The 26,206-nt window shown below is 35.3% G+C and overlaps 1 protein-coding gene across 3 annotated transcripts in view; it reads left to right on the forward strand.

The window, feature by feature from the left end:
• The window catches only part of TFEC (transcription factor EC), a 191,632-nt gene that overhangs the window by 118,141 nt on the left and 47,285 nt on the right, over positions 1 to 26,206 (forward strand). For all 3 annotated transcript variants that reach the window (XM_019743198.2, XM_074315689.1, XM_019743199.2), the window contains one exon: positions 22,970 to 23,221. In XM_019743198.2, coding sequence (XP_019598757.2) covers positions 22,970 to 23,221 — 252 coding nt within the window. The remainder of the gene's footprint in view (positions 1 to 22,969; positions 23,222 to 26,206) is intronic.

Genomic DNA, 26,206 nt, shown 5'->3' on the forward strand with positions numbered 1-26,206 from the left:
TGAAACCTTAGAGATTGATAGATAATTTTGTGATTCTGTTAAATTGTATTTATTGGACCTGAGACAGTCTTGGCGGCTTACTCATGAACAAAACAAAACAAAAAATGGTATGAGAATGTATTATAGTTAGTTTATGTTAAGCATTGGGAAAATTGGGGAGATCGATATTGTTGAAAAGTGACATAGTAAGATAGGTTGTGGAATGTCCTCAGGTGGCCACTTCTAGGAATAGATTGCTTAAGGAGAGAAAGCCCTTGTTCCCAGTTTTGTAATTGCTCTCAAGATACAGCAGAAGATTGAGCCTAATGATCTTAAAGACCCATTCGATTACAGTTTTTCTATCTCTTCAGGTTTGAAGAATAGGTGATAATTCTAAAGTAGAACTACAAGAGACAATTGAAGGGACTGGCTCTAGGAAACAGAGATTGAGTTTTAATAAGGATTGCCCTGCCTCCCTCTATTCATCCTTGAGTTTCCATGGAAGAGTATTTCCAAATCACCTCTTGCCTTTCCTGGAACACTTCTCAGCCTGCATACTAGAACAGGCTGCGATTCACTTTCTAGCTCCTTCCACTGAGACAGAGAATCCTTTCGTCCCTCCCTTTGTTCCTTTCTTTATTTCTTGTGTGAACATGTTTCCAATACGGAAGTTGATAGGCACATGAAAAAAACAACTTTTGAAAGATATTCAGCATCCTTACATGTATTTCCATCCAGATAAAAATTTGAGCCAGAACTTTCTGTGTGTTCAATCAGTTATTTTCCTATTTCCTTTATCCCACATTCTCTCAAACATCTTTCCCCACTCTCCCCAAATCGAAACCAGTCCCTACTGCACTGAAAATCTGACAGGTAATGATCTCAGCTAGTGTCTGTAGGGAATTTCTTAGCAGCTAAGATATTTACACTCTATTCCCTTTGATCCCGAGCAAATTCAGATGGATTTGAACCTACTGAACCATCTGAAGTCTGCAACAGTTTTGTAAGCAGCATTTTTTTTTTTTTTACCATCAGACTAAGTTCTGGTAAACTTCTAAATTTTCTCTCCACTTAATCAAACACTTTTCCTCTTCTGTGGCTTATGATTGTCCTTCCCGTGTGCCAGGCACTTTTCACATGATGGGTGATTTGCTCTTTCCATCAGAATTATGCCTACCATTAAACATTTTTCCATAAGCATATTCAACCTTTATATCCACTCTGCTCTCAAAATTTAAAACATCTATTGTTTTTTATTGCAAACCACCATTTTTTCTTGTTAGCCTTTTGAACACTTATTGTGACATGTGGGGTTATAGAGTTTGGAAAACTCTGAGCATATCCATTCTTAAGTATAGAAACAAACCAGGGGGTGAGTCTGTCCAGTGAGATGACTGATAACACCGTCCTCTGGAGAAGGTAGAAAATGTGTGGCTTTTTTCTTGATCAGTACCTTAGTTAATCTTTACTTAAGTTTGGTCAAGTTGAAGGTGTATAAGTAGAGGACTGTACCAGTTGCTAGGTTTTGAGGATAAGATGTATAAGCTATTATATGTTACCTGCCAGTTAACAATCGAGGCATTTCAACAATTAATCACACTGTAAAGTGTTCTAATAAAAGTATACAGAGGGTGCCAAAAATGTATACACATTTTAAGAAATAAAAAAACTGTATAAAAATTGTAATAATACATATCTATAACAAAAGCTGAATACAAGTCACGTTTGACTTCTGCAATTACAAGAGGTGCTCAAAGTGGTTACCATCAGTATAATTTTAATAGTTTTATCCTTTCTTAAAATGTGTATACATTTTTGTGGCACCTTCTGTATATGAATTTGCTGTGAGTCTGGGGTTTTACAACATGTTCAAAGAGATGAGGTTGAAGTATATCTTGAAAAATAAATAGCTATTCTCTAGGCAGGCAAAGGGTAGGAGAGAGGCATCATACTAGAAATTAGCATGTGCAGCGTTATGAAAAGCAAGCCATATTCAGGGGTCTTTGTTAGAGCGTGGCATCATTGTACGGAATAACGAAAAGTGGGCTGGGGAGATAAGGCACGGTAGACCCTAAGAGCTCTGCTTTAAGTGCTGTAAGATTTTAGCAAGGGGAGTAGTTGGGTCTGATTGTGTTTTAGCAGGATATTTCTGGCCATTTGGGACACATACTGGAGGGATGAGAGAATACAATCATTGGTTTTAGATTTGGTTTATAGAATGCTCCTGTATCTGCTTTGAGAAACCTGGAAAAGCGTGTGTCTCTGGGTAATACTTTGCAGAGTGGTTGCACCTCTGGCAGGAACCGAAGACAAGCATTTTGCTAAAAACATGATATAACCTCCTTCATAAGAAAATCAAAGGTGGTGGACTGTGTCATTTTCACTGTAGAAATAACCACTTAAACGGAACATGGATTAGCTCCCAGACCAGTGGGCCAAGCAAATATTTGCAGGTGATTCAGTGATTTCTTTGTGGTTGCTGGATTTAGTGCTGATAGAACACACTGTGAAATAGGAAGTCAATTCAGCAGTTTTAGCCTGCTACTAACTTGCCATGTGACTTTGAATAAGTCTCTCTCTCTCTCTCTCTCTCTCTCTCTCTCTCTCTCTCTCTCGTGTGTGTGTGTGTGTGTGTGTGTGTGTGTGTGTGTGTGTTTGCTGAATACTTTAAGTTATGGTGAGGGGTCTGTTGGTGTTAAAGTTAGGTCTTCTGGGCCTGAAGAGCACTTCTGAATTTATTCCTGGGATATCAAACTCACATTGGATGTGGGAGCTCTAAGATTGGAAATCCAGATCAGAGCCCAAAGGTGGGATCTCTCTCCACCTTCTTATGGGACTCATGATCTCACATTTTTGACAGATTTTCAGAGCATGAAGCATAACCATTGGCTGTTATTTCACGTATCTGGCTTCCCCCACCCCAACACCCTCTCCTGAAAACAGCATTAGGACAGAGCTCTCAGAGCAAGATAAAATATAGAACAAGGCAACTCTTTGCATAATTTGGGAAGTAACCTTTAAGTTATCTTTTCTTCATAGGTCCTTTCTACTTTTCCATATTTTCTAAAAAATTGTTGCCAATAAATTTGCATTTCTATTTGTTTCAACATAAAACACTGGTTGTAGTAAGTTGTATTTAAATTCACTTACATTGAGTCCTACTGAACACATCCAGTGAAATGTGTGGCAAAAAGTTGATTAGTTTCTTAAAACATATTTGTCTAAAGACAAAATAAACAACAACAAAATAGCAAGCAAAGATATTCCAGAATATCCCAGGAGAAGGAAAGAATTTATCAAATAAATGCATAAGCTAAAATATTAAGTCCTCTACTGGGGGTTAAATGAGAGTCAGTAAAAGTTCACTAGTCTGCTTGAGTAGCAGTCATCTTACAAGAGTGTTAGTGAGTATCAGCATCAGCTATGTTACATGAAATGTTCTTTTTTCTTCTCTTTTCTTCACCAGTTGATAATGGCTAACACTGATTGGGCTCTCATCAGTTTAAAAGGCTTTGCATGTCTCACCTCATTTGAGTCTGACAATACTCTCCAGAAAGGTGCTGTTATCTTTATTGTTCAGAAGAGAAAAGTAAGGTTTTTGAAGGAAAGGTGCCTTTCCCAAGGTGACCAGGGAATAGTGACGGAGCAGGACCACGGATCTAAGTCTGTATGGTGCTCAGACACAGGTAAATTATACAATCTTTTTCGGGCCACTTTCAAATGTAAACTTTATCTTTGTTGTTCTGTTGCATTCATTTTGAACAAGGACCTATCTTTATAGCAGAGAAGGGGAGACAGTACAAGGGACAGGTTTGGGGAGAATCAGAAAGCACAGCTGTGTTAAAAATGGCTCCTAGGCTTTCATATGAATAACAAGGTCTGTGCCTGTATTAGATTTGCAAAAATAGCAGCTGCAGAGGTAACAAGGGACCAGAATAGATGGCTCTATTTCATAAAATAAAGGGGCAAAGTGAAGAGACTCATTAATGTTGAAGCAGTAAATGGATAACCAGTGACAAATATCAAGTAGATTTGCTTCAGTTTGGTCAGAGAAAGGTCATTGATTATTTTTGGTTAAACTGGTTCACAGAGGCCAGGTCTCCACTAAAAAAGGGAATTAATTGCTTCCATTTCCCACTAATTGCCTCAACATTTCCCTTTGCTTTGTCATTGGAGATTTGGTCAGAGAGGCAAAAAGTCAAAAGTCAGAGTTTGATGGAATCTACATAAAGAGGGAATCTGAGGAGACCAAATTATGGCATTTGGTGTAATAATGATAATGATATTTAGCATTTTTCCCTGGGAGTGCTGTGGATTTTTTAGAGACCTTTTCAATCTTTAATCAGACCATAGGGCACATTTAAGAGAGTTCACTGTTTTTATTTCCACCTAGAGGATAAGGCATCACAGAGAGATGAAGTGACCTAGGGCAAGTCTCCTGAGATGTTAATCCTGTGTGTTGGATTACACCCTCCTGTCCCGAGTTTTAGCTGGAAGCCTGGGCTCTTCCCAGAGGTCTAATTCATTCATGCTTCTTCGGAGTCTTCAGGCTTTTTGCACATTACCGTGTGAGATGACTACTTCTATAATGACAGAGAAATCAGCCAAGAAAACAGCAAGGAAAATTTTGATGTCACAACAGTTGCTTGGTTTGTGGTTTATTAATTGATGTTCCAGCCATCTTCAATTAACAAGACATTCTACTTTGTATTTGCTGAATTAACTAGCTTTTGAAATCCTATCCAGCTCTAAATCCTTTGAAATACATGAGTTTTATATTCCAGACATTTTTGTTTTATTTTTTTATAACTCAAAGTGGAAAGGACATGGGCTCTGGATATGATAGGTCAGTGTTCAATGATTTTGGCTTCTCTGATTTACTTGTAATACCTTCAGAGGCCCAGGAGACAAATTCTCTCTAGGAAGTCCCAAATATGCAATATCAAATATCAAGTCCTTTTCTTTGCTTGAAGAACCAGAAATATAAATTATTATTAATTAGATATGTATTACATTATGGCTCTTAGAAACATGGTGAATTAAAATTAGTGTTGTTATTAGAAATTATAAAGATATTGAATAATGAAACTTTTAATTGGAATAAGGCCAAACAAAGATGCTGTTGCAAAAGGAGTCTGGTACTTCATTAAAATACTTTATTCGAGCAGATGTTCTCACAATGATGGTGAACTTGAACTGGACCATCTTCCTGTGGTCAGATGCCTCTCCACAAGAAGTGGCCCGAACCCTACCCCATTGAAAGTGCCGTGTGCACATTAAGTCGTTTAGTAATCAGAACAGTCTGAGGAACTGAGTAGTAGTATTGCAGAAAATTCAGATCAGGGTACTTACATCCTGGGAGGGAAATGTTTGGTCCAAAGGCACACAGCTTGTCAGTGAGTCACTTAGGTTTGAAGCCAGGTGGGCTACTTCCCAAACCTGCAGTACTGACTGGGCTCCACCAATGCTTTTGAAACCTCAGGCTGCTATTCAAGGTTGCCATTTGTGCAAGCTGAGAAATTAAGTCACCCTCACACTCATGTTTAAATTAAGTAAGGGATTCTTAAAGTTTGTTTTTCTTCTGACAAAAGTGACTATTCACACTAGGAATGGAAAACCATTATCAAGAGTGACATCTATGTCACCAAACCCTACACTGAGCCCTTTCTAAGTGTTTTAATTTAATCTCAAAGAATACAACTAGCCATTCCATTGTCAAGACACATGTCTCAATCCTCTGACCAAGAAACATTAGGAGCTGGGTGTATGGATCCTTTGGGTTCCTAGGGTGCTTTTCTTTTGTTTGCCTCTCCCCCTTGCTTCCATCTGTAGCTCTCAGGCAGGCCCAGTGAGCCTTTCTCCCTGTGTGGAAGCTGAGGAAGAAGTCTGAAGGGAGCAGTAATTGTCAAACTAGTTACTCACAACTTCTCTGACTTGTTTCTCTTTTAAAAAAATATCTTACATTGTCAATTACCATTGACATTCAATATTGTTTTATATTAGTTTCAGGTGTACAGCACAGTGGTTAGACATTTATATAATTTACGAAGTGATCCCCCCGACTTGTTTCTCTTAAACAATGTAACTTAATAAAACCCCTTCCAAATATATAAACAGGGCACACCTACTAAAACAGGAAGAACTAGGACTGTGTATACATGGGAAACTGGGTTTGACTGTTTTGATTAACTTGACTGCTCAAGTCAGTCAAAAAGTAATCACCAGTTAAGCAAACCATTTTGACAGATTTTTGGCCCACTGTGACTGCTTATTTGACTGGCTTGCCTGTCAGGTTTAAGTGGTCAGATTGACTGGAGACAATCTAACTGGAAAATTTAACTTCGGAGGACGTGGGTGTCTGTATACCAGAATCTACTTTAAATAACGTTATTTGAAATCGGTACTTATTTTCCTGGGGCCAGTGAGAGAAGTTTGAAAGTGACACATCGCAACATTTGACTTTCTAGAGTGAGATGTCTTGCTGCTTGCTAGAGCTGGCAATGTATTTATAGGCTAAAAAACAATCACATTTTTCCCTATGCACATATACGAGTAGAGTTCAATAAGATTGAAACTCTACCCTAACTTGGCCAAGTCCTAATAAGGCATCATATTCTCTAACTCTTCTGAAGGGTTGATGACAGACGTGTGACAGCAAATAACTTCTCAGATATCAGGTTACTAGTTCAGTTGTTAGTGACTTGTGGCTCAGCAAAGTTGACCTTGCCACGAATAGCAGTCTTTCAAAGAAGAATTTCTGAGAGAGAGAGAGAGAGAGAGAGAGAGTGAGAGAGAGAGAGAGAGAGAGAGAGAGAGAACCAAAACAACAAAACAACAACAACAACAAAATAAAACAAAAAAAACAAAACAAGCAAAACCTTTGGCGAGGCAAAAAAATCTGGTTGACATTATTATTTGAGCTGTTTTTTAAAAGCAAGCTCCTTTATATATCTATGCATATGTTCTTTCAGGAATTTTACTTTGAAATGAGCTCCCAGGTTTGGGCAAGATAAAAACACCATCATAAAGACTGAGAGAATGATTTATTTTCACATTTCTGGGGAGAACATAACGAGGTTATTGTCTGCTATAAGCACATTGTTATAAGGTCTGGTTTACATTGGCTGGTTGAAAATCCTAGTGCATTTACACTGAGAATTTGAAATATCCTGTTGTTTGAAAGACATTCATGTGCTGCTTTCCAGCGCTCCTAAAATCCTAACTTTCCCATGCCAATGTTTCTCATGTACTTTATTAAATAAGTTCAGTGATAAGATTAGATAGATGTTAGGACCAGAGTTAGTAATGAATACAACGACACTGTTCTTAAAACATTTTGCTTAATAGTCACATTTCATCTGTGTTAGAGTCACTTGATATATCATTCTACTTTTTCAAATTACATGATTAATAGAGGGAAAGGGAGCATACTTCAGCTTTGTTTTCAAAGTTTATGCTTTCTAGTCATTTTATGATTGTTTTTACCAATAAAGCCCGTTGACCTCAGTAAAAGTGAGAAGTAAATTAAATCTCACAGTTTGAAGAATGCTATAGAGAGTCCTTGGAGATATACTTACATTTTATATGTTCTCTACATTACAGTCATTACTAATAATGCTTCAATGATCATCTGGATGCTTCAAATCTTCCACACAGTTAAGATTATTTTCTTAGGCTATGAAAGTGTACAAATTTCCCTTCTGGCAGCAACTCCTGCTGCTGCCTGATACGGTGCATTGTGCCTTCAGGACTAGGTATTGCCATTTGAAAATATTTGTTAATTTGAAAGGCAAACAGCTTCATTTTCACAATCACTTCTGATGAGGAACAAAGACTCCGTAGTCAGACCAGTGAGGCTGTGAACTCCTGCTTTGCTTCAGGGCTCCTTAGCCTATGCTTTATGTCCACATTCTCACGGGCAGTGCCCAGAGAACAAGGCTCCTCACCTTGCTGGCTTGCTGTGGGGGTTACCTGTGACTAGGTCGGGGTGCTCCAAACCCTGTGCCTGATGCAAAGCAAACTTTGTGTACGTATCAGCAATATATGCTATTATTATCACTATGATTATTAACATAGTTTTTACTTTAAAGAGAGCACTAGAATAGAGATAAGAGGGTTTGGATTGATTTTTAACTCTGTGCTACTTTAACAACTTGCTTTACGTCTCTGAATCTTAGTTGGCTTATCAATAAAATCTGTCAAATAAGGGATCATATTCATATGGGATCAAATAAGAGATCCTAAGAGGGATCAATGGATAACAAAGTGGTCTGTAAATTATAAAATACTGTATAAACACTATTCATTATTGTCTTTGGGTCTCATACCAGTTGTCTACTTGCCCTATAGTCTGTGGCTACATATTTAAAAATTCAGTGTCAGTGAAAGAGAAGGCTCACCCAAATGGTGACACTGATGGCAAAAGTTATTAAAATGGTGGAAAAGTTTAGAAACCAAATTATTTATACCATGCATCACTTTTTTAAAATTAGCTCTCATGGAAACATTATATTTAAAGTTAAGAAAAGGGCCTCCATTTTGTCATTGTAAAATATCCTACAAATAGTAAGGAAGAAGATTAAAACCATCTTTGGTGCTGCAATTTTTGGAGATAATTTCCCATTGATAAGAGGAAGCATGGTTGATAGACAAGTACACATGGCCAATCAATCATATATGGTCAAATGTTTGCCCCAACCAAGCAAGTGATCAGTGTTAACAAGCATGGATATTTCTGGAGATGTCCAGTGGCTTCCTAAGGTGGAGGTTAGTGAGCAATCGAAGGGAAAGATGTTATAGAAGTCCGAGGGGTCATGGAGCACATTGTTTCCCAGATTCAGCAGCTTTCGGGGGGTGATCCAATGTCAGGCTGGGATCACAGCTCTCAGCCTTTCAGTCCTCTTGCTCTCTCTCTCCTCACACTTGCTCTTTGGTGGGATTGAGTCTTCTCATCCATTGGCTCGTCCATTTTCTCACCCCTTAGCCTTTGCTCCCTTCCACATCCAGCCTTCACCCAGCGAATTCCAGTCAGTTGTCACAAGCACAGTCACTTCATGCCCCGTTGCGCTTCTGCTATAGGTGACCATCCTGGTCCAGTGCAGCCTCTAAGCTCAGCCTCCAGGCAGCGGTCAAGGAAGACAGGACCAGGACAATATGCAAATTGGGACGTGTGCAAATTTGTGATGTTCAGTTTCAGCTGGGCCTTCTACACAGTGGGCATCATTCCTGCCCGTTCGCTCCCTTTCCCTTTGGTAGCTTGTGTATACTTTCCTTCCTCATCCAACATTGTACCTCGTCTCCTCTACCCACATTCTCAGCAGATGAATTTACCTATAACTTTACTGAGAAAATCTAATTTAAAAAGACATTTTCAACTCTCTTCCCAGAAACCTAAAAGTACCTTTATCAAAATACATTTTTCCTTTTTTCTACTGTTTCACAGAAAGAGAATATTTCCGCCAAAGTGAGGTCTCTTGCTTTAGGTCCCACTCAATACCTGTCTTTGCAGTCACTTATTTAATCAGTCATTCTTTTTTCACTTATATCTATGACCTCTCCTTAATTACATGTTACTGTCTGCATGTAAACATGATGAAATCTCTCCACTTATAAACACACACACACACACATACACACACACACACACACATACACACACACACACAGAGGCTGAAATCCAAATACTCCCAGGTATTAATAATTAACTGATTGGGAGAAAACTGGGGAGACATAGGTTTTGGGGGTTGTCATTATGAGTACTTGTTCATATAAATTTTAAATTTTGAGGTATTTGTGATCTCTGTCTGTCTATCTGTCTCTCTGTTTCTCTCATATATATATATATACATCCTGTGTGACTTTATCTAAAACCCTAATTCAATGACTTCTGTGCTGACCCCCAAATATGCTTCTCTAAATCCACACATCTAGCTGTTTACTAGGTTTCCCTCTTGGATATTCCACAGGCACTCTGATTTCATTAAGTCTGGTGTTGAAAGTATTATCTTTTCTTCAAAACTTTTGCCTCCCTCCACTTTTATTCCTTATTTTGGTAAATGCCATCTTCTCCACCACTTCCCATTTCAGACTGGAGTGTTGTAGCTTCCTTCCTCTTCACCCCATGTATAAATCAATCAAATATTTTCCTCTATATCATGGGGTATATTTGACCTATCTTTCCAGTATCAAATATTATTGCCTTAGTTTGGGCATTTTGTTCTTCTCTCCTGGAATATTCCCGAAAACTCCTGATTGTTCTCCTTGTGCCCAGCCTGGTCATTCAATAATTCAGTCTCCATATTATTGCCTGAGAGATATTTCTAAACAATTGATTACGTTACTATCCTGCTAAAAGCTTCATATGGCACATTAAGGTTATAAGAACAAAGCTTAGGGTAATATTTATTCCTTTTTATGAACTGGCTTCTGTCTAGTTTTCTATTTTCATCTGTCCTCACCTGTACTTTCTGTATATCATATTAAGAAAAAAAGGAAAAAAAGAACTAGAGGAAGAAGGAAGGAAGGAAGGAAGAATATTTTGCCTTTGTAATTTCTATTACTAGAGCATTTTAGTAACATTGAAAAGTTAATTAAAGGTGTTAGATTTAGGAAACCGACCTGTTAGGATTTTCCTCAAGGGATTTCAGTTCTGATAAGGAAATCCTATGGTACCAGCATTTCCATGGAGGGCGTTTCTTCAAAGCCATCAGAAAAATTCGTAATGCTATAAGAATGATAAAAGAAAACTTGGAATTAAAAAGGCATACATATTAGTTTCCTATTGCTGCTGTAATAAAAGTCATCAAACTTCGTGACTTAAAATAACACACATTTACTATCTTATAGTTCTAGAGGACAATGTGAAATCATTTTTACTGGGTTAAAATCCAAGTGTCAGTAGGGCTTAGTTTCTTTCTGGAGGTTCTGCAGGGGTGTCAAAACTGCGGCCCGCGGGCCAACTGCGGTGCACAATCCATTGTTAATTGGCCCGCAGCAAATTCCAAAACTATATTTAGTTTACTTAAATAAACCAGGTTAGGCAATACGTACTTCACCTCAAGTGAGTGGCCCGGCTGTTTGTGTATTTTACCGCATATGGCCCTTGGTAAAAAACGTTGAAAAAAGTTTAGACACCCCTGTGGGATAGTATGTTTCCTTGCCTTTTCCAGCTTCTGGAAGTTGCCCATATTCTGTGGCTCAACATTCATTAACATTCATCTGCTTCTGTAGTCATATCTCCTTCTGTTGGATTCTGACCCTCCTGTCTCCCTCTTCTAAGGACCCTCCCCTGAGGGTAATCCAAGTAATCCGAGAGAATTTCCCCATCTCAAACTCCTTAATTTAATCACACCCACAAAGTCCCTTTTGTAATGTATTCTGACAAAGCCACAGGTTCTGGGGTTTAAGATGTGGACATCTTTGATGAGTGAGGCATTATTTTACCTATCACAAAATAATTGTAAATAATTGGTAAGAGTTTTAAAAGGCTAAAACAATATATTTTCTAATATATTTTTGTTTTCTCCTTTAGTTTTCAATGAAAAAGTTTTATTTTAATTGGTTAGTTCAAATTAGCATGGAAAATAGAATCCTGGATCTTCACCTCTGAAGTTACAGTAAAGTACTTTCCAAGTATTCCAAATGACAATGGTAACAAGCATTTTGATTTTTTCCTTATTTCTCAAAAGTAATTGACACAAAAGAAAGATCTTACAAAGAACTTTTCTGTTACTTCAATTCTTGCCGGCTTTTTATATGCATTTGTTTATTTCTTAAATTTATCCCTCAGAGAAAGAAGTTAAAAATTCCCAAATAGAATAGTCATGATATTTATATAGAACAAGCCAAGCTGAAAATAATATTTTCTGCCTTCCCCACTCCTGTCTCTCCCCATCCACCCTTTCTCTCTTATAAAAAGGAGTTAGAGGTTTTTAGAAAAGAAACATCAAAGTAATAGTAAAGATGCTATAATGAAATTAAAATTTCTCCTGGGGAAGAGGGCTAGGACTCTTCAGAATAGTGTATATTTAATACACAGATCTAGAGACTGAAGTAGAACAAAGCACTTTCAAGAAAGACTCATCTAGAGTTAATATTTTCTGATGGCAGATTTCTATTATAGCATTGTCCCATACTGTATGGAGAACCCAGATCTTGCAGCACGTGATGGTTACAAAACAGGTGATGTGAAACACAAAATAAAACAGAAACAAAATCGTACGTGAATGAAGTCAAACTGTATTATGAGTGGGGAAGTAATCCCAAAGGTTTCTTTACCAGGGTGCAGTCAGTTGGTTTATATTTGTAGTAAGATATAGGACTCATTTTTTTCCTAACAGTAGGGACTGGAGTTGAATCTTATTATCCTTGTGAGTAGATAATAAATAACTTGCAGTTGAACGTACTTGCAATCAAAAGAGGAGAAGTCAAGTTCACTTTCTTGCCTGTGGGATTGTGAGCAAGTCTGATAATCTGTTTGAGCTTTAGTGTCTTCATCTACAAAATGAGGACAAAAGTCCTTACTGAAATCATTGGACTCTTTGATACCTGTGACTGTGGCTACTATTATTTTGCATTCTGATGTCTCAACTAATCCACGTGGTCCTGGGATCAGTCTTCTTGATGAATCAATGTGTCATGGCCATGTATTTTCTATAACCGTGAAAAATTTAAAACAGAAGTGTATTTCTTTGATTCTAAAAGAACATTGTTCTTTAGTGACAAGGGGAAGCTGAAATTACAATAACTATAACTGAGGGCCTTTCCTACAAGAAGGCCTAATTACTTGAAGAATTTGATTAATGTAGGTAATGTAATAACAGGTACATTTAGAACACAGAGAATGCAAAATAATCATATTTATTAGTTAAGTAAAACAAAGACAATATAAATTTTACCTTTCCATTCCCCCAGGGAAACACTAGTAATATCTACAAAAATTGAGTGATAGAAATGTACTTATGAAATAAAGCCATTTTCTTCAGTTTGTCAGTCAAAATGAATAATTTCAAAATCTCATTTTCAGCTAGATTATTTTAATATTTAACTATCTAAAATGCCCCAATCATATTCTTTAGAAAATGGTTAGACTAGAAGACTGCAGTTATAATGATGACATTTTATTATGATAAAAATGACTTCATTAATTGATGATCATATATCAACTCATAAAGTAGATAAAAGATTTTAAAGGTTTTCAAGTTTGAGATAGTATAAAACCCTTTGAATTGTTTAGAATTTTTTCAGGAATAAACATTTATGATTCTTTTATTCTTATTGTATAAATTTCTTTATTATAAATTCAACTACATTAAGTGGCCAGTCCATTTCTTTTATAAGATTAGCATATGTTGATCATATATTGATATTGTCTGTAATCTAACCATTAAGAAATAATTAAAAATGAGAAATATAATGTATTTGTAACAGAATGATACAAGAGGTGGCAAGTATTATAGGATTTTTATCCCAGATATTCTTATTTATGGCTTTGGAACATGTAAATTAAAAAAAATGCATTGATGACTTTCCAAGATATTTGAAATATGACCTTTTAAAGAAGTCAGTCTTGTTTTTCCTTTATTCTCTGCATCCTTGAAAGAACACTCACAACTTCATAATCAAAATGTCATTATACTGAGGATGAAAAACAATGCATTTAAGCATTACATGAGAGCTTTGTTTTAAGTTGAAAGTAACTGTGAAGTGTAAAAAGCATCAGCTAAACACAGTTGTTGATTTCTGAAGCAAAATGTCTTTTGCTTTATAAAAGTCTTCCTAATAAATATTAATGTTTAAGAATTAATGCAGTCAGACAAACTTTTTTTCTGAAATTAAGACATTTTATTGAATCTAGCTTAAGTAATTAACTTGTATATTTCCATACTTATAGGAAACAATTGAATTGTATGCAAAACTCTAAAAAGCATAGAAACTGAAATATTAATTTACTTAAATATAGCTATAAGCTCTAAATATGAATTTGCCTAATAATATCAAAACATAATGTTATACATGGATGACTCATTCTTGGGAAGAATACATCTTTAATTCACTGAATTGGTTTGTTGAATTGGAAAGGACGTATCTTCGCCTCATTTCTTTATATATTATCAAGAAATAACATATGCTAAATTTAAATTTAAATTTTTGATACATTGTAATTTCTGAAAAGAAAAATCAATTAAATATTGTGCTAATATTTTAAAAATTAATTGTGAAGGGCCATTTCAGTTTTTATTTATGATATTGTAAGGTTCAATAAGATAATATATGCAAACCATATAGCATAGTCCTTTCTACATTCTATTCACCCAATAAACAGGCAGTATGAAATCTATTATTCAAAAAGTAGGGCTAGATGTGTTTCAAAATTCTCACTATTTCTGATTTTGAAAGGCAATATATACATATACTATTTATTCCTTGATACCCACCCTCCTAGAGGGGCCAAATACAGCATCCCATAATCAAATACATTACTATAGCTGCAGCAATGCATTTGGATATCTACTGCAGGTGGAATAAAGAAAGACTATACATAGCCTTACTTCATTTTAGATCTGATTTTGCCACCAAATCGGAAGGCACCAATTTTTTTTTTTTTTAATTCTGATTTTCAGAACTTTCTGGATTTTGAAATTGCACTTGAGAGGTTGAGGACTGATAACATGACAGTTGCAATGCAGTTGGACAAGGAAAATAATACATTATCTATATCAAAGGGATTAATGAATAATTTTAGAAATAGGCAAAATAGTAACTATTTAATTAAGGAAGATTTACCTGGCAATGTAACACACACAAACTTCAAATAAGCATTTTGTAAAATGTGCGGAAAAAATCAATGGCACCTAAGGCAAATTGGGTTTAGGATCAGAATAGATTTCCCTATGTGTAAATAGAATGTGGGAGTCTACCATGTGTAATTCCAGGCCCTCTTCTCTTGTAATTCTGTACATCCTCCAACCATCATCTCATCAGCTATCACCTAAGTATAGATGGCATGTAAATTTTATCCACAACTCCTTCCTTACTTCGGAATTCCAAACCCATACATCCAGCTGCCTACTTCACATACCCTTTTGGACACCTTCAGAACATCACAAACTCAGTGTGTTCAAAACCAATCTTATGATTCTCTGCCCCCTGACCCCAATGTAAAGGACAGTCTTCTATGTGAAGAGTGTTACTATCCATTCAGTCACTTAAGCCAGAAGCTCAAGTGTCATTTCTTAATCCATTTCTAATATCCCTCAAATCCAGCTACTAGTTATCAGGTGACCACCTTACCCTGATCACATGATCATAGTTGAAGCAGCCCTTGTTTCTCTCCTTGACTCTCTCAGTTACCCCTCTAAAATTCTTCCAACCAAACTACTATGTCCCTTTCTTGTGATAAAGGAAGTAAGACACCTTTATATACCTAAAGGATTGCATGGACCACTTCCACTGGCCACACCGGCCTCATAGCACACGACAATGTCTCTGTTCTAGTCCCATTACCTCGTTTCAGTGCTTTTTCTCCTCTTGCTTCCTCCGACCAAGGTCATTGCACACACTGTTCCATCTCCCTGGAATGCTTTTTCTACATCTCCCTCTAGTTACTTCCTATCATCCTCCAGATTCGGCTCTATCGTCCCTTCCTCGCAGAAGTTACCCCTAACTTTTATCTAGATAATTTTTTCTACATGCTCATACTCAAGTGTACCTCTCCTTCCTATCCTTATAGCATTTGAAAATTTAGTCATTTGCGTGATCATTTGATTAAAATCTGTCTCTTTCACCTCTCCATGAACTAGCCACGTGAGGAGAGAGACTTTGCTCACCATTATTACCCACCCAAGTGGCTAGCATATATAGGCATCCATATGTTAAGTGAATAAATTAGTGAAATTAGCAGCAGAAACTGTCGTTTGAATGATTTGTTCACATTTTATCTAGGTATTTCTGCTTGATTTTGTGACACATTTTACTTTCATAGGATTTATTCCATTGAGTTATAATGATATGTTTAATTATGTGTCTCTCCTAATAGACTGTGAACTCTATGAAGACTGAGTTATGTCTATTTTGTTCATAATTTTATCCTCAGAGCTTTTACAGTTCCATAAAACCTGGTGTGTGAAAGACACTCAAAAATATTTATAGAATTAATGAATGTTAAACCCATGAACACAATGTCAAGTATATTTTAATGTATTGTGGCTTAAGTTTTCTGCATGTTTCATATTAACTTAGTTTGGTTACTAACGATGTTGCCAGTTGATTTAAGTGTGTGCATGGCTGTTGTGCTGTTTTGAAGCCAACATGAAGTGGCTTAATTGATGTTTATGGCTCAAAAATTCCAAATATGCATACTCTGAAAAAAATATCAGATGGAATAAACCACATTTATTGCTGGTTTATTTAATTCTTTTAAAGGTACAAAATGGTAATTTTAAGGAGATACTAACATAAACAAAACAAATCAATGCAGTCAATGGAGCTGGATTAATTGTAAGGGAATGTTAAAGAAGCTTGGACTTTATAGTGCAGATATAAATGTTCATGGAGTGCAAGCATTTTTACTGCTAGAACACTACTGAATTAGGAAAACTCTGATTAATAATATTCATGCCTCTTTAAAGTCTTTTAAGTGTGGGTCTCCCCTCAAAGACATACCACTGGAATTACCCAAATTCAAATGATTGGGACTGAATGAATATGTTACAATCACATTTTATATTATTATCCATCAAATAGCTTTGGATTATATAATGCTTAGCTGAAATATGCTGACAGTTATTCAGAAACCTAAGTAAAACTTTTGATGAACTGGGCCCTACTTTGTTCAGTAGTTATATCTCAATCAGACAAGCTCGACTATATAATTTTAGGTTTAGTCAAGATGAGATTTATGGGTATATTATATCCAAGGCTGCTGTGAAGAAAGTAAGACTTGAAGAAATGAGTTATCAATCTTTACTACAGAACATTAACAAATGTCATATGGCTTTTATGAGTAGATACCTAGGAGGTAGTAGATTCATAAGCCCCCCAAAATAGATTTCCTCTGATATACCTCTGATACTAGGAACATAATTGATAGTTACCTATTACTCACTAGTGAAGTCCAAGCTTTTACTTCATTTATTAAATTCAAGCTTAGTACAAAATTAACAAAATTAAATAAGTACTGTCATAGCAATGGGATTGTCTGTCTTGCTTTTTGGTGTGTGGGTGTGTGTATGTGTGTGTGTGTGTGTGTGTGTGTGTGTTTGGTGACTATATATATATATATATATATATATATATATATATATATATATATATATATATTTAATATCACCTGGCAATATATTTAGAAGAAATTTATTTCTGACTGAATATATTTCTGTTTCTGTCCTTGCAGATAGTTTAAATATGCTTATGAGGTAGGTGCCTGATTAATTTGTTTGGCTAGTCAAATTAATGATGATAAAAAGTCTTGTTATTGAGGTAATTGCTTGTGTGATATTTGCCATCGCTTTTTAGTTTTGAGTTTCAAAAGGCTAGTACCCAGAAGGTGTTTCATCTCCTCCCAGGTTCCATGCCCTCAGTTTAGATAAGTGGTCTCCAGGTGGATGATGACACGTGGGTCACAGACCTGCTTTCTGGAGAGGAATGACTTTCCCTTGAGACTGCCTTTAACAAAGAACAAACTCTCATTAAATGTTTGCTGAGTGAATGCTGAAGAATTAGTTGAGGGCTTTTACCATTACATTGTACTTTCTTTATAAAAATACAACATTTTTAAAGAAGCTAAAATATATATGCCTGCATAAAGATGATATATAGAAATATTTATAGAGATCTGATACAAGTAGTGCATATATGTACAACCATACACACAGAGAATCACAGGGTTGGTGGAGTCCTTCAAAGTTTTTTAATACAACTGTCCATTTGTTTCTCAAATGTCCTTGTACAATATACTCTCCCTATTGTTATCCACTGGATCAGATCTGAAAACCAAATAAGAATTAGGTCAAAAGACTACAGTGTAAACACTGAAAAGTAAATTGAAGAAATTAACTCATGTATCTAGGAGCATAGTTTGGAAACCACTGTGTGAAACTTTGAAAACCACTCTGCAAAAATAAGAATAACCGCACATAGGGACAGAGAGTCTTTCTAGGTAACAATGCTTGGCTCATGCACATTACATCACTCCCTCAGCCCTCTACCGACCAGGAGATTTGAAATCCAAATGCAAATAAGACCACATAACATTTTGTTAGTCTTAATTCATTCCTAATTAAATATTTGCTAATTTACAGAGTTGAAACATCCCAAGATTGGTCTACACTCTGGGATTAAAAAAATAGTACTAATAATAACTCATCAGATTAGCAGATACCCTAAATCATCTTCTGTTGTTTCAACTGCTATTGTCAGAGATTGAGAATTGACTTGTTTCTGCAACATTAGACTGCATTCTCATGGATCTCTATCAATTCTCTCAAAAGGCAGAATTCCTGCATCCATTCTTGTCTAAAAGCAGGAATAGAAAAAGGAAAAAAGGAAAAAAATAAAACCCACAGATACATACATTTTGTATTTGTGATTGTGATTTCCCAGTGAATGTTTTCTGCAACCAGAAAAATGATTTTTGGGTTTTTTTTGTTTTTTTTTTCCTGACTAACTCCTTCCCTTAGCTCATTATACTTGGAGGAGTTTGTGTGATTCTAACGTTTTTTAAGAGTCCAGATTACCCATTAAGCACATTGTCCTGGTTTCTTATGAATGGATCTAAGCATTTTTATAGTTTAGCAATACATATGCTTCTAAATTTTTAAGACCCACATTTCTTTATTAGAATATGGGAATTTAACCACATTTGAAACATCTTTTTAATTAGACTTTTTAATCTAAGTTTTTATTTTTGTAACTCCAAATAATGGAACTTTTTTTTTTTTTTAATCTAAAGCCTCGAGTGAGACAATTGTTAGTTGGATAATGATCTAATTGGTGAACTTTTATGTTAGTATATCCAAATACGGAATCTGCTTTATAAATCGGTTTGGAAAACACTGTTCTGCCCACTCTGTTATCTAAAAGGTCAGTCAGATCAGTGCAACATTATATATTTGGGCTTTCCACTTGAGCTGATTTACATTATTCTTTGGGCCTTTGATCAAGAGTGAACATGGTGGATGTTACAGCGCACGGCCTATATTATCCCCTCCTGACTGAGCCTCTCTGCCTTATCCTGGTTTCTTCACCCGACTGTAGCTGAGGTTCCGATACCACTGGCCTAACCTCCCTGGGCAATGTCAGACTATGTTTCCTGGATGACCCAACTTCAGACAATAAATATATATATTTTTAAAATAGAGGCATATGAAAAATTTCATTCCATAGTTTGCAAAAGCTGCTATTGAAATTTTGTTCAATATACCATTCAAGTCCTTCATGAAAAAGATCGAGTTCATAAATTCTCAGATACTATTCTGAAAAATATTTGTGACTCCTTAGAACTGGTATGATTTTATTTCTTAATAAGAAATATATATCAGATTGAAGCAGATGGAACTGACATTTTATAGATGAAAAATGGTCAAATATCTACACTTTCACAAGGTTCCACCTAATTTTTCTTTCCGTTTTCCTTGGCTGCCAGGATGCTCATGGGTAAATTTTGTACTTGATTACAATGTTAATCTTCAGCCTACATTTTTAAATGTAAATACATCTCACCACCTTCACACATCATAATTATTTATGTTTTGAAAAACAGGGAGACTATAAGTAAATAAATTATTTAAGTGAAATTAAGCAGATTTCTCTACATACACAAAACCTTAGACTTAAATTGATCATCATTGTTCTTAGTTTCTAGTAGTAGCATGTCAGGTTAATACTGTTGAGACATAATTCAGAGCTCTGGACATATGATTTAGTTACTGTTTTCCATAGCAAAATGTCCCTACATCCAGATTGTCTTAATTGCTTTGACAGCTCAGTCAACCACATCACCATCTACAGATGCTCCATCGGGTCTTCCAGGTGAAGACTGATGTCCTGATTGTGGTTTATCTGCTCCTCTTGGGGATTTCCAAGGCTCTTTGCAGTCTTCGTAGTGACACACGCACACTGTACTTCAAAGACTCATTCATTTACCCATTCACTGAATACATGTGAATACATAGTTTATAAAGCCCGTGGTGTGCCTGGGTTGTGTATAGGAAGTATGGCAGTACAGCAGCCAACAAGATAAACCCAGTCATTGCCCTTGGACATCTCATATATTTTTTCCTTGTCTAGAATGTGACTATTTCCTTGAAGGTAGACGCTGTGGTTGTCTCCTTTCTATTGTTAGTGTATCATTCTGTACACACACACTTGGCTCACTTTCCTACATACGTGAATAAATGAACAATGGCAACCTATGATTTCATTAACTTCATCCCACCATATATACTGGGACCTTCAGTAAAACAAATCCAATAGTTTTATAGTTGTGTCTGCAGATCCCAGGAAATTTAAAAGTATTTTAAAATTGGCTGTACATGGTTTAACTGGTGTTTTCCACTTAGTTTCTTATTGTTGTGATAAGTCCATGATTGGAAAAGACAAAGATTTTCTGAAGAGTAGCTTAATCACATTCCATTGACTATTTCTCTGCTCCACTAAGCTTTTAGACTCTTATGCTTAGTTTACACGTTATGTAGAGACACGTTATGTATGCCACTTTTGCCTGCTAAACTTTTGGAATTCCCTATAAATAACCAATAATTTAGACAAAGTTAGAGTTGGTTCCGTTATCTATTTTAATATGTCTCTGTATCGGGTTGTCGAAAGAGGAGATGGTCGTCTTACTTTGAGAAAGGAAAAGTATTCACGTGAGTTCCTTTTCACAACTAACTGTGTGACTATCTCCCAACTTCTTATATTCTTTCATTTTGATATTTTGCGTTTGAGATTTCCTCCCCTTTGCCCGCTGTGCAGGACCATCTCCTTCCAACACCTGATTTATAACCATTTTTATCTTCCAATTAGTTTTTAAAAACCAATACATTTTTTGGCATTTTAATTTATTGTACACATTACAGGGCTAATACACATAGTGTTTAGGAAGAAAGGCTCTGTATTCCAGCTCCGTCCCTTACTAGAGGAGTGATAACAGGCATGTCACTTAAACTCTCTAAGACTCAGTGGTTTCAGCATTATGGTGCAATGGGGATACTAATGATACCCATCTCCTAAGGTTGTAACAAGGTTTAAATAAAATAATGTGTACAGATTGCTTAGCACAATGTCTGTACCTTTTGCACATTATTATTATCATTATTGTTGCTTTGGCTACAGTTGATATTAATACTGCCCAACTAGATCAAAAACTCCTAGGGCCCTGGGATCACATCCATGATTTCTCTTGTACTCCTGATGTAACACAATATACAATAAGCACTATAATGAAGGCTTTTAGCGTCAGTGAATAAAAAGTGAAAAATGAGTTAGTTAATGAATGTTCTAAATTTTGATTCAACATACTCTTCTGAGAATAAGAGATATTTTAATTTGTAGGTATACACTGTTCGTTAGCATTCAGTTATATTCTGTAAAAGATCATTCAGATTTTTGAACCTGAAAATGCTATTTATAATGTATATTTTGTAAATGTATACAGATTAAGAAGAATTAACTTAAAACTGCAAAATAATCTAAATAGCTACCCTAAAAAAATTACTCCTGGCATTTTAATGAAATGTTATTTTACAGCTTCAGAGCGCATAGCAATATAATTAGTAATATGTATAATCTTTATTACCAATCTTAATCTTTTTTACATGACTGAAAAATTATTTTATAGTAGTACAATTAAAATAATGCTAAAAATGTCAGCATAACAGAATTAAACTAAAGTAACTACTACAATATTGTACCCCAAACCAGCTAATTTAAATGCAAAATATTTCATAAAGGCTATTTATCTGGGCTAATGCATGTTAAGGGATTTAAAGAGTAGTTTGTGTAACTGAAATAAAAGAAAAAATAAGCACTGTAAAACAATCTTTACTATTGTTTAACATGAAGGAAATATTAAATAGGTTTATATATAGGCCACTTGAGGAAAATGTATTAGAGCCACATCACAGCATAGTAAATATCAAGGAGACTCGCAAGCGATACTACTTCCAGAGGCTTTTAAAGGGAAAGCTTGAAATGCTTAAAATTGCCCTCTTACAAACAATGATATATGGTCACCTATGATGGCTAAGCTGAAGATGCCCCAAATTTTAAGTCTATGTTTTGAAAGTGGGGTTTCAGAGTACTGGAAAGTTGCTTAGTTGCACATGACACTAGTTAGACTTTTTTCTGAATGCTTTTTTTTCTGTCAATTCATGATGACTCTATCAAAGTATTATTATTACAAAGTGAGAATATGGAAGGGTTGAAAAATAAGATTTTTAAAAATTAAAATAAGCTCAGTATAGAAACTGAAAAATATAGAAAAATGAAAAAAATCACCCATAAAGTATTACACTTAATATTTGATATATGTATATATTTCTAGTTTCTGCTCCCTCCTGGATAATTTTTAAAATTTTTAAATGATAGTTGTGAGTATATGCCATGGAATATTCAGATTTGTAATGCAAAGGAATCAAAAAAATATATTATATAAAAATCACTATTAGTAGTTAATCAGCTGTATTTTCCTTGTATTATTTCAACCCTCCTTTTTAGACCCTCAAGAAGTGTTGCTGCCTATATATTTTTTCCAAATTTTGTTTGTTACACGTAATTTTGAGGGCTATTCTAAAAAACATGGTTAGCATTTAAAATATGTTTGTAAAGTTTAAATTACTTCTTAAGAGCTATAACCAAATTAATATCTTATGTAAATTATGACAGAAGCATAGACCATTATTTAGAGAGAAACTAGATGTTACAGTGTGTATATTGTGATAATTCGACATAACTCTGATTTACCCATTGCAATTCTTTGGTTTCTATTTTATAGGTCCCCGCACACCTGGAAAGTTCTGCGAGAACTCAGCTACCGAAAGTCCAGAGACAGCAAGTAAAACCCTTCATGACCCTTGATCACCAGATCATCAACCAGACTCTTAAGCGGTCCTACCCTCCAACGCCAACCAGTGAGCTTCCGCTGCAGTATGGACACCCATCTCTTGACGGTGATGCTGGCCTCTCGGGAAATCCGCTCACCACATTGCTGACTCTTGGGAAAGAAGATGACACTGTGGAATGGCATGTATGTCTAATGGCTCCTTATGAAAATATATAATCATTTAAAAAAAATGGAAAGAAATTGAAGTTGACATTTTTATAGTAAACATTCCAAATACGTGTTCCTTTAACAAAAGGGATGTCTGAATTTATTAATTTGTGATAAGGAGTGATGCATACATTAATCATGCATAATAAAATATAGCAATTAATTTTAATACTCATTTCAGTTATGAGTCAAAATAATCTCTAAAAGTAATATATGTTAAGAAGATTTACCTTTAATTGTAAAGGTTTTCTGATAACTTTAATTAAAATATTTATCAATAGTTATATTATCTTAAATAGCCATTAAAATAAAGCAGACATTGTTTAAATAGTAGTAAATAAGTCCTCTAGAAATGTTCATTAGAATAAGACTAATAATCTTTTTGTACTTAATATTTTATGGAATTAGATTGGGATTTTTTACTATTGAGTATTCATTTCTACTTTCAAAACTTAACTTGCCTACTGTTTACTAAATAAGAGGAACTTAGAGATGCTGAGGATACTAAAATGAATGGGAGTATCTAGCTTCATGAAGTTTGTATTTATTATGACTTGTTTATAAATGACCCTTCGAAAAATGTTGAAGAATGTCTAGAACTGGAAAACTACTAGAACTGGGAAAAATACTTTTTTAAATATCTCAGTATAGAAAAACTACATGAATAATCGAGCTTTCTATGCTTTCCTTTTTCTTTTTTCCACTTGACTTGCTAGATGGAGCCATGGTCCTATCTATGATCTCCCAGGTTTAATCTTCCAGTCTACATTCCTGGTGGATATTACTGATTTCAGGTCGCTGAGTTTTAGCTATTAAGTCTGTAGCCTCCAGGTACAAAAGAGTAATGCTCAGTATCCCATTATTTGAATTCCAAATGATAGAGGAAGATTTTTGTGTGTGTGCAAATTTTATGTTAATCTGGGAAAGGGAAAAGACTAAGGTTCTGGTAGATTGTTTAATGAAACATAAGACAACCACAAAACAGGACTCATTGAAATCCAAAACTGAATATAAATTTTTACATGTATATTTACTTAAGCTTTTCAATAGTGGGTATATAAAGAATTTCAAAAAACTGTGGAACTAGGTTCTTTATTCACTCTATGAGAATCATAAAAATATATGTAGGATGAAAATCATCTGTACAGTAAATATTAGAACTCACCCAATACAATTTATTTTATGACAACCTTCTTACAAAGATCATTTCCTTGTGGGAAGATTGAATTCTAAAGAAAAAAACAAATCCCAAAAGATATGCATATGCCAGTCAATTCTAGGCAAAACCTAGAAAATGATCTTATTATGTATCTTAAGAAGCATGTTTTCTAAAAAATGAGAAATGATAATTAACATGTATCAGACTTCTTAGTTTTGCTTATTAAATTCTCTTAGTTTTTATTCCTTAGGCACACAGCTTACCTTTTTAAAAAATAATGAGTCTGTACATTATGAAGGAAATTAACATAATCTTAGTGTTTTTTTAGGTGCTATAAGTCAAAGGGAGTTGCATGGCTTGGACGGGTTTCAAGCTCCAAGAGTGGTTTAAGGGCAATGAGCACATGGACTACAGACAGAATTTTTCTAGTTTTTAAACGATGATACTTTGAAATACGTATATAGAAGTCTCTTCCATCATTGATGCCCTATCATAATTTAAATCAATCTGTTATAGTTTTAATAAGTGTGTGTTCTTTTTGAATTTGATTTATCATGTACGAGGTCAGACAATTAAGTTTGTGAACTCTTTGTAGAAAAAGTGCTAAATTGATGAATATCACTTTGTCATGTTTGAAGTACTCCCCTTGAGAAGCTATGCACTGACACCAGTGCCTAGTCCACCCTTCAAAGCAATTTTGGAACTCTTTTTCTGGAATGGCCATCAGAGCTGTCATTGTATTACCCTGATGTCCTGAATGTCATCCAAATGTTTTCCTTTCAATATTTCCTTTATCTTTGGATAAAGGAAGAAGTCATTGGGGGCCAGATCAGGTGAGTAGGGAGGGTGTTCCAATACAGTTATCGGTTTACTGGCTAAAAACTCCCTCACAGACAGTGCCTCGTGAGCTGGTGCATTGTCTTGAGGCAAAAACCATGAATTGTTGGTGAAAAGTGCAGGTTGTTTAACTTTTTCACGCAGCCTTTTCATCATTTCTAAATAGTAAACTTGGTTAATTGTTTGCCCAGTTGGTACAAATTCATAATGAATAATCCCTCTGACAACAGAAAAGGTTAGCAACATTGTTGCAACAAGTTCACAAACTTAATTGTCAGAGCTCGTACACATTTTCACATGCTGCCATTTTTCAAAGCTTTGTTATCTTTATCAGCTAAGAGGTATCTTATGTTTTTGCAATTTTCTAATATCCTTTGATTGGTGATAGGAGTCCATGCCACAAAGCAGAAAGTGTGCGGGCCTTAGAGCCGTACAGCATGAAGTTACAGCCACCACTTACTAGCTTTGTGATCTCTATCCTTAACCTCTCTCACCAATGTTTCTATACCTTAAAGAATTATTTTGATGCTTACATTTTTAAAGTTCCTAACACAAGGGAAGTGTTGGATATTGTCATTATTTGGTGTTTCTTTCTTCTAAGCTTGTCCTCCTATGATATCGGGGAGCATTTCATTAATTCAAATAAGACCCCAGAAATCATAGCTACCACAGAATAATTCTATGAGAGCATCCTTAGATTCAGGATATGAGAGTTGGAAGTAGGAGTAGCTTGGTGATTAAAGGTCTCTGAGACAATGAAATAGAAAATCAAAATAATCATTTTATAGTTTAACTATTTCAGGATAAAATTCAAGTTTGTACATATGGCACACAAGACCCTTCCACACTTCATCTTTGTCTATTGACCTAGACTTATCATTCAGTACCTACATGGCACTCTGTGTTTTAGCCCTATTCGTTTCAGTCATGTGATTCGCACAGTGGCCAGGTTCTCTCTTTTTTTT

This window comes from Rhinolophus sinicus, linkage group LG11, assembly GCF_036562045.2.
Source record: "Rhinolophus sinicus isolate RSC01 linkage group LG11, ASM3656204v1, whole genome shotgun sequence".
Lineage (NCBI taxonomy): Eukaryota > Metazoa > Chordata > Mammalia > Chiroptera > Rhinolophidae > Rhinolophus > Rhinolophus sinicus.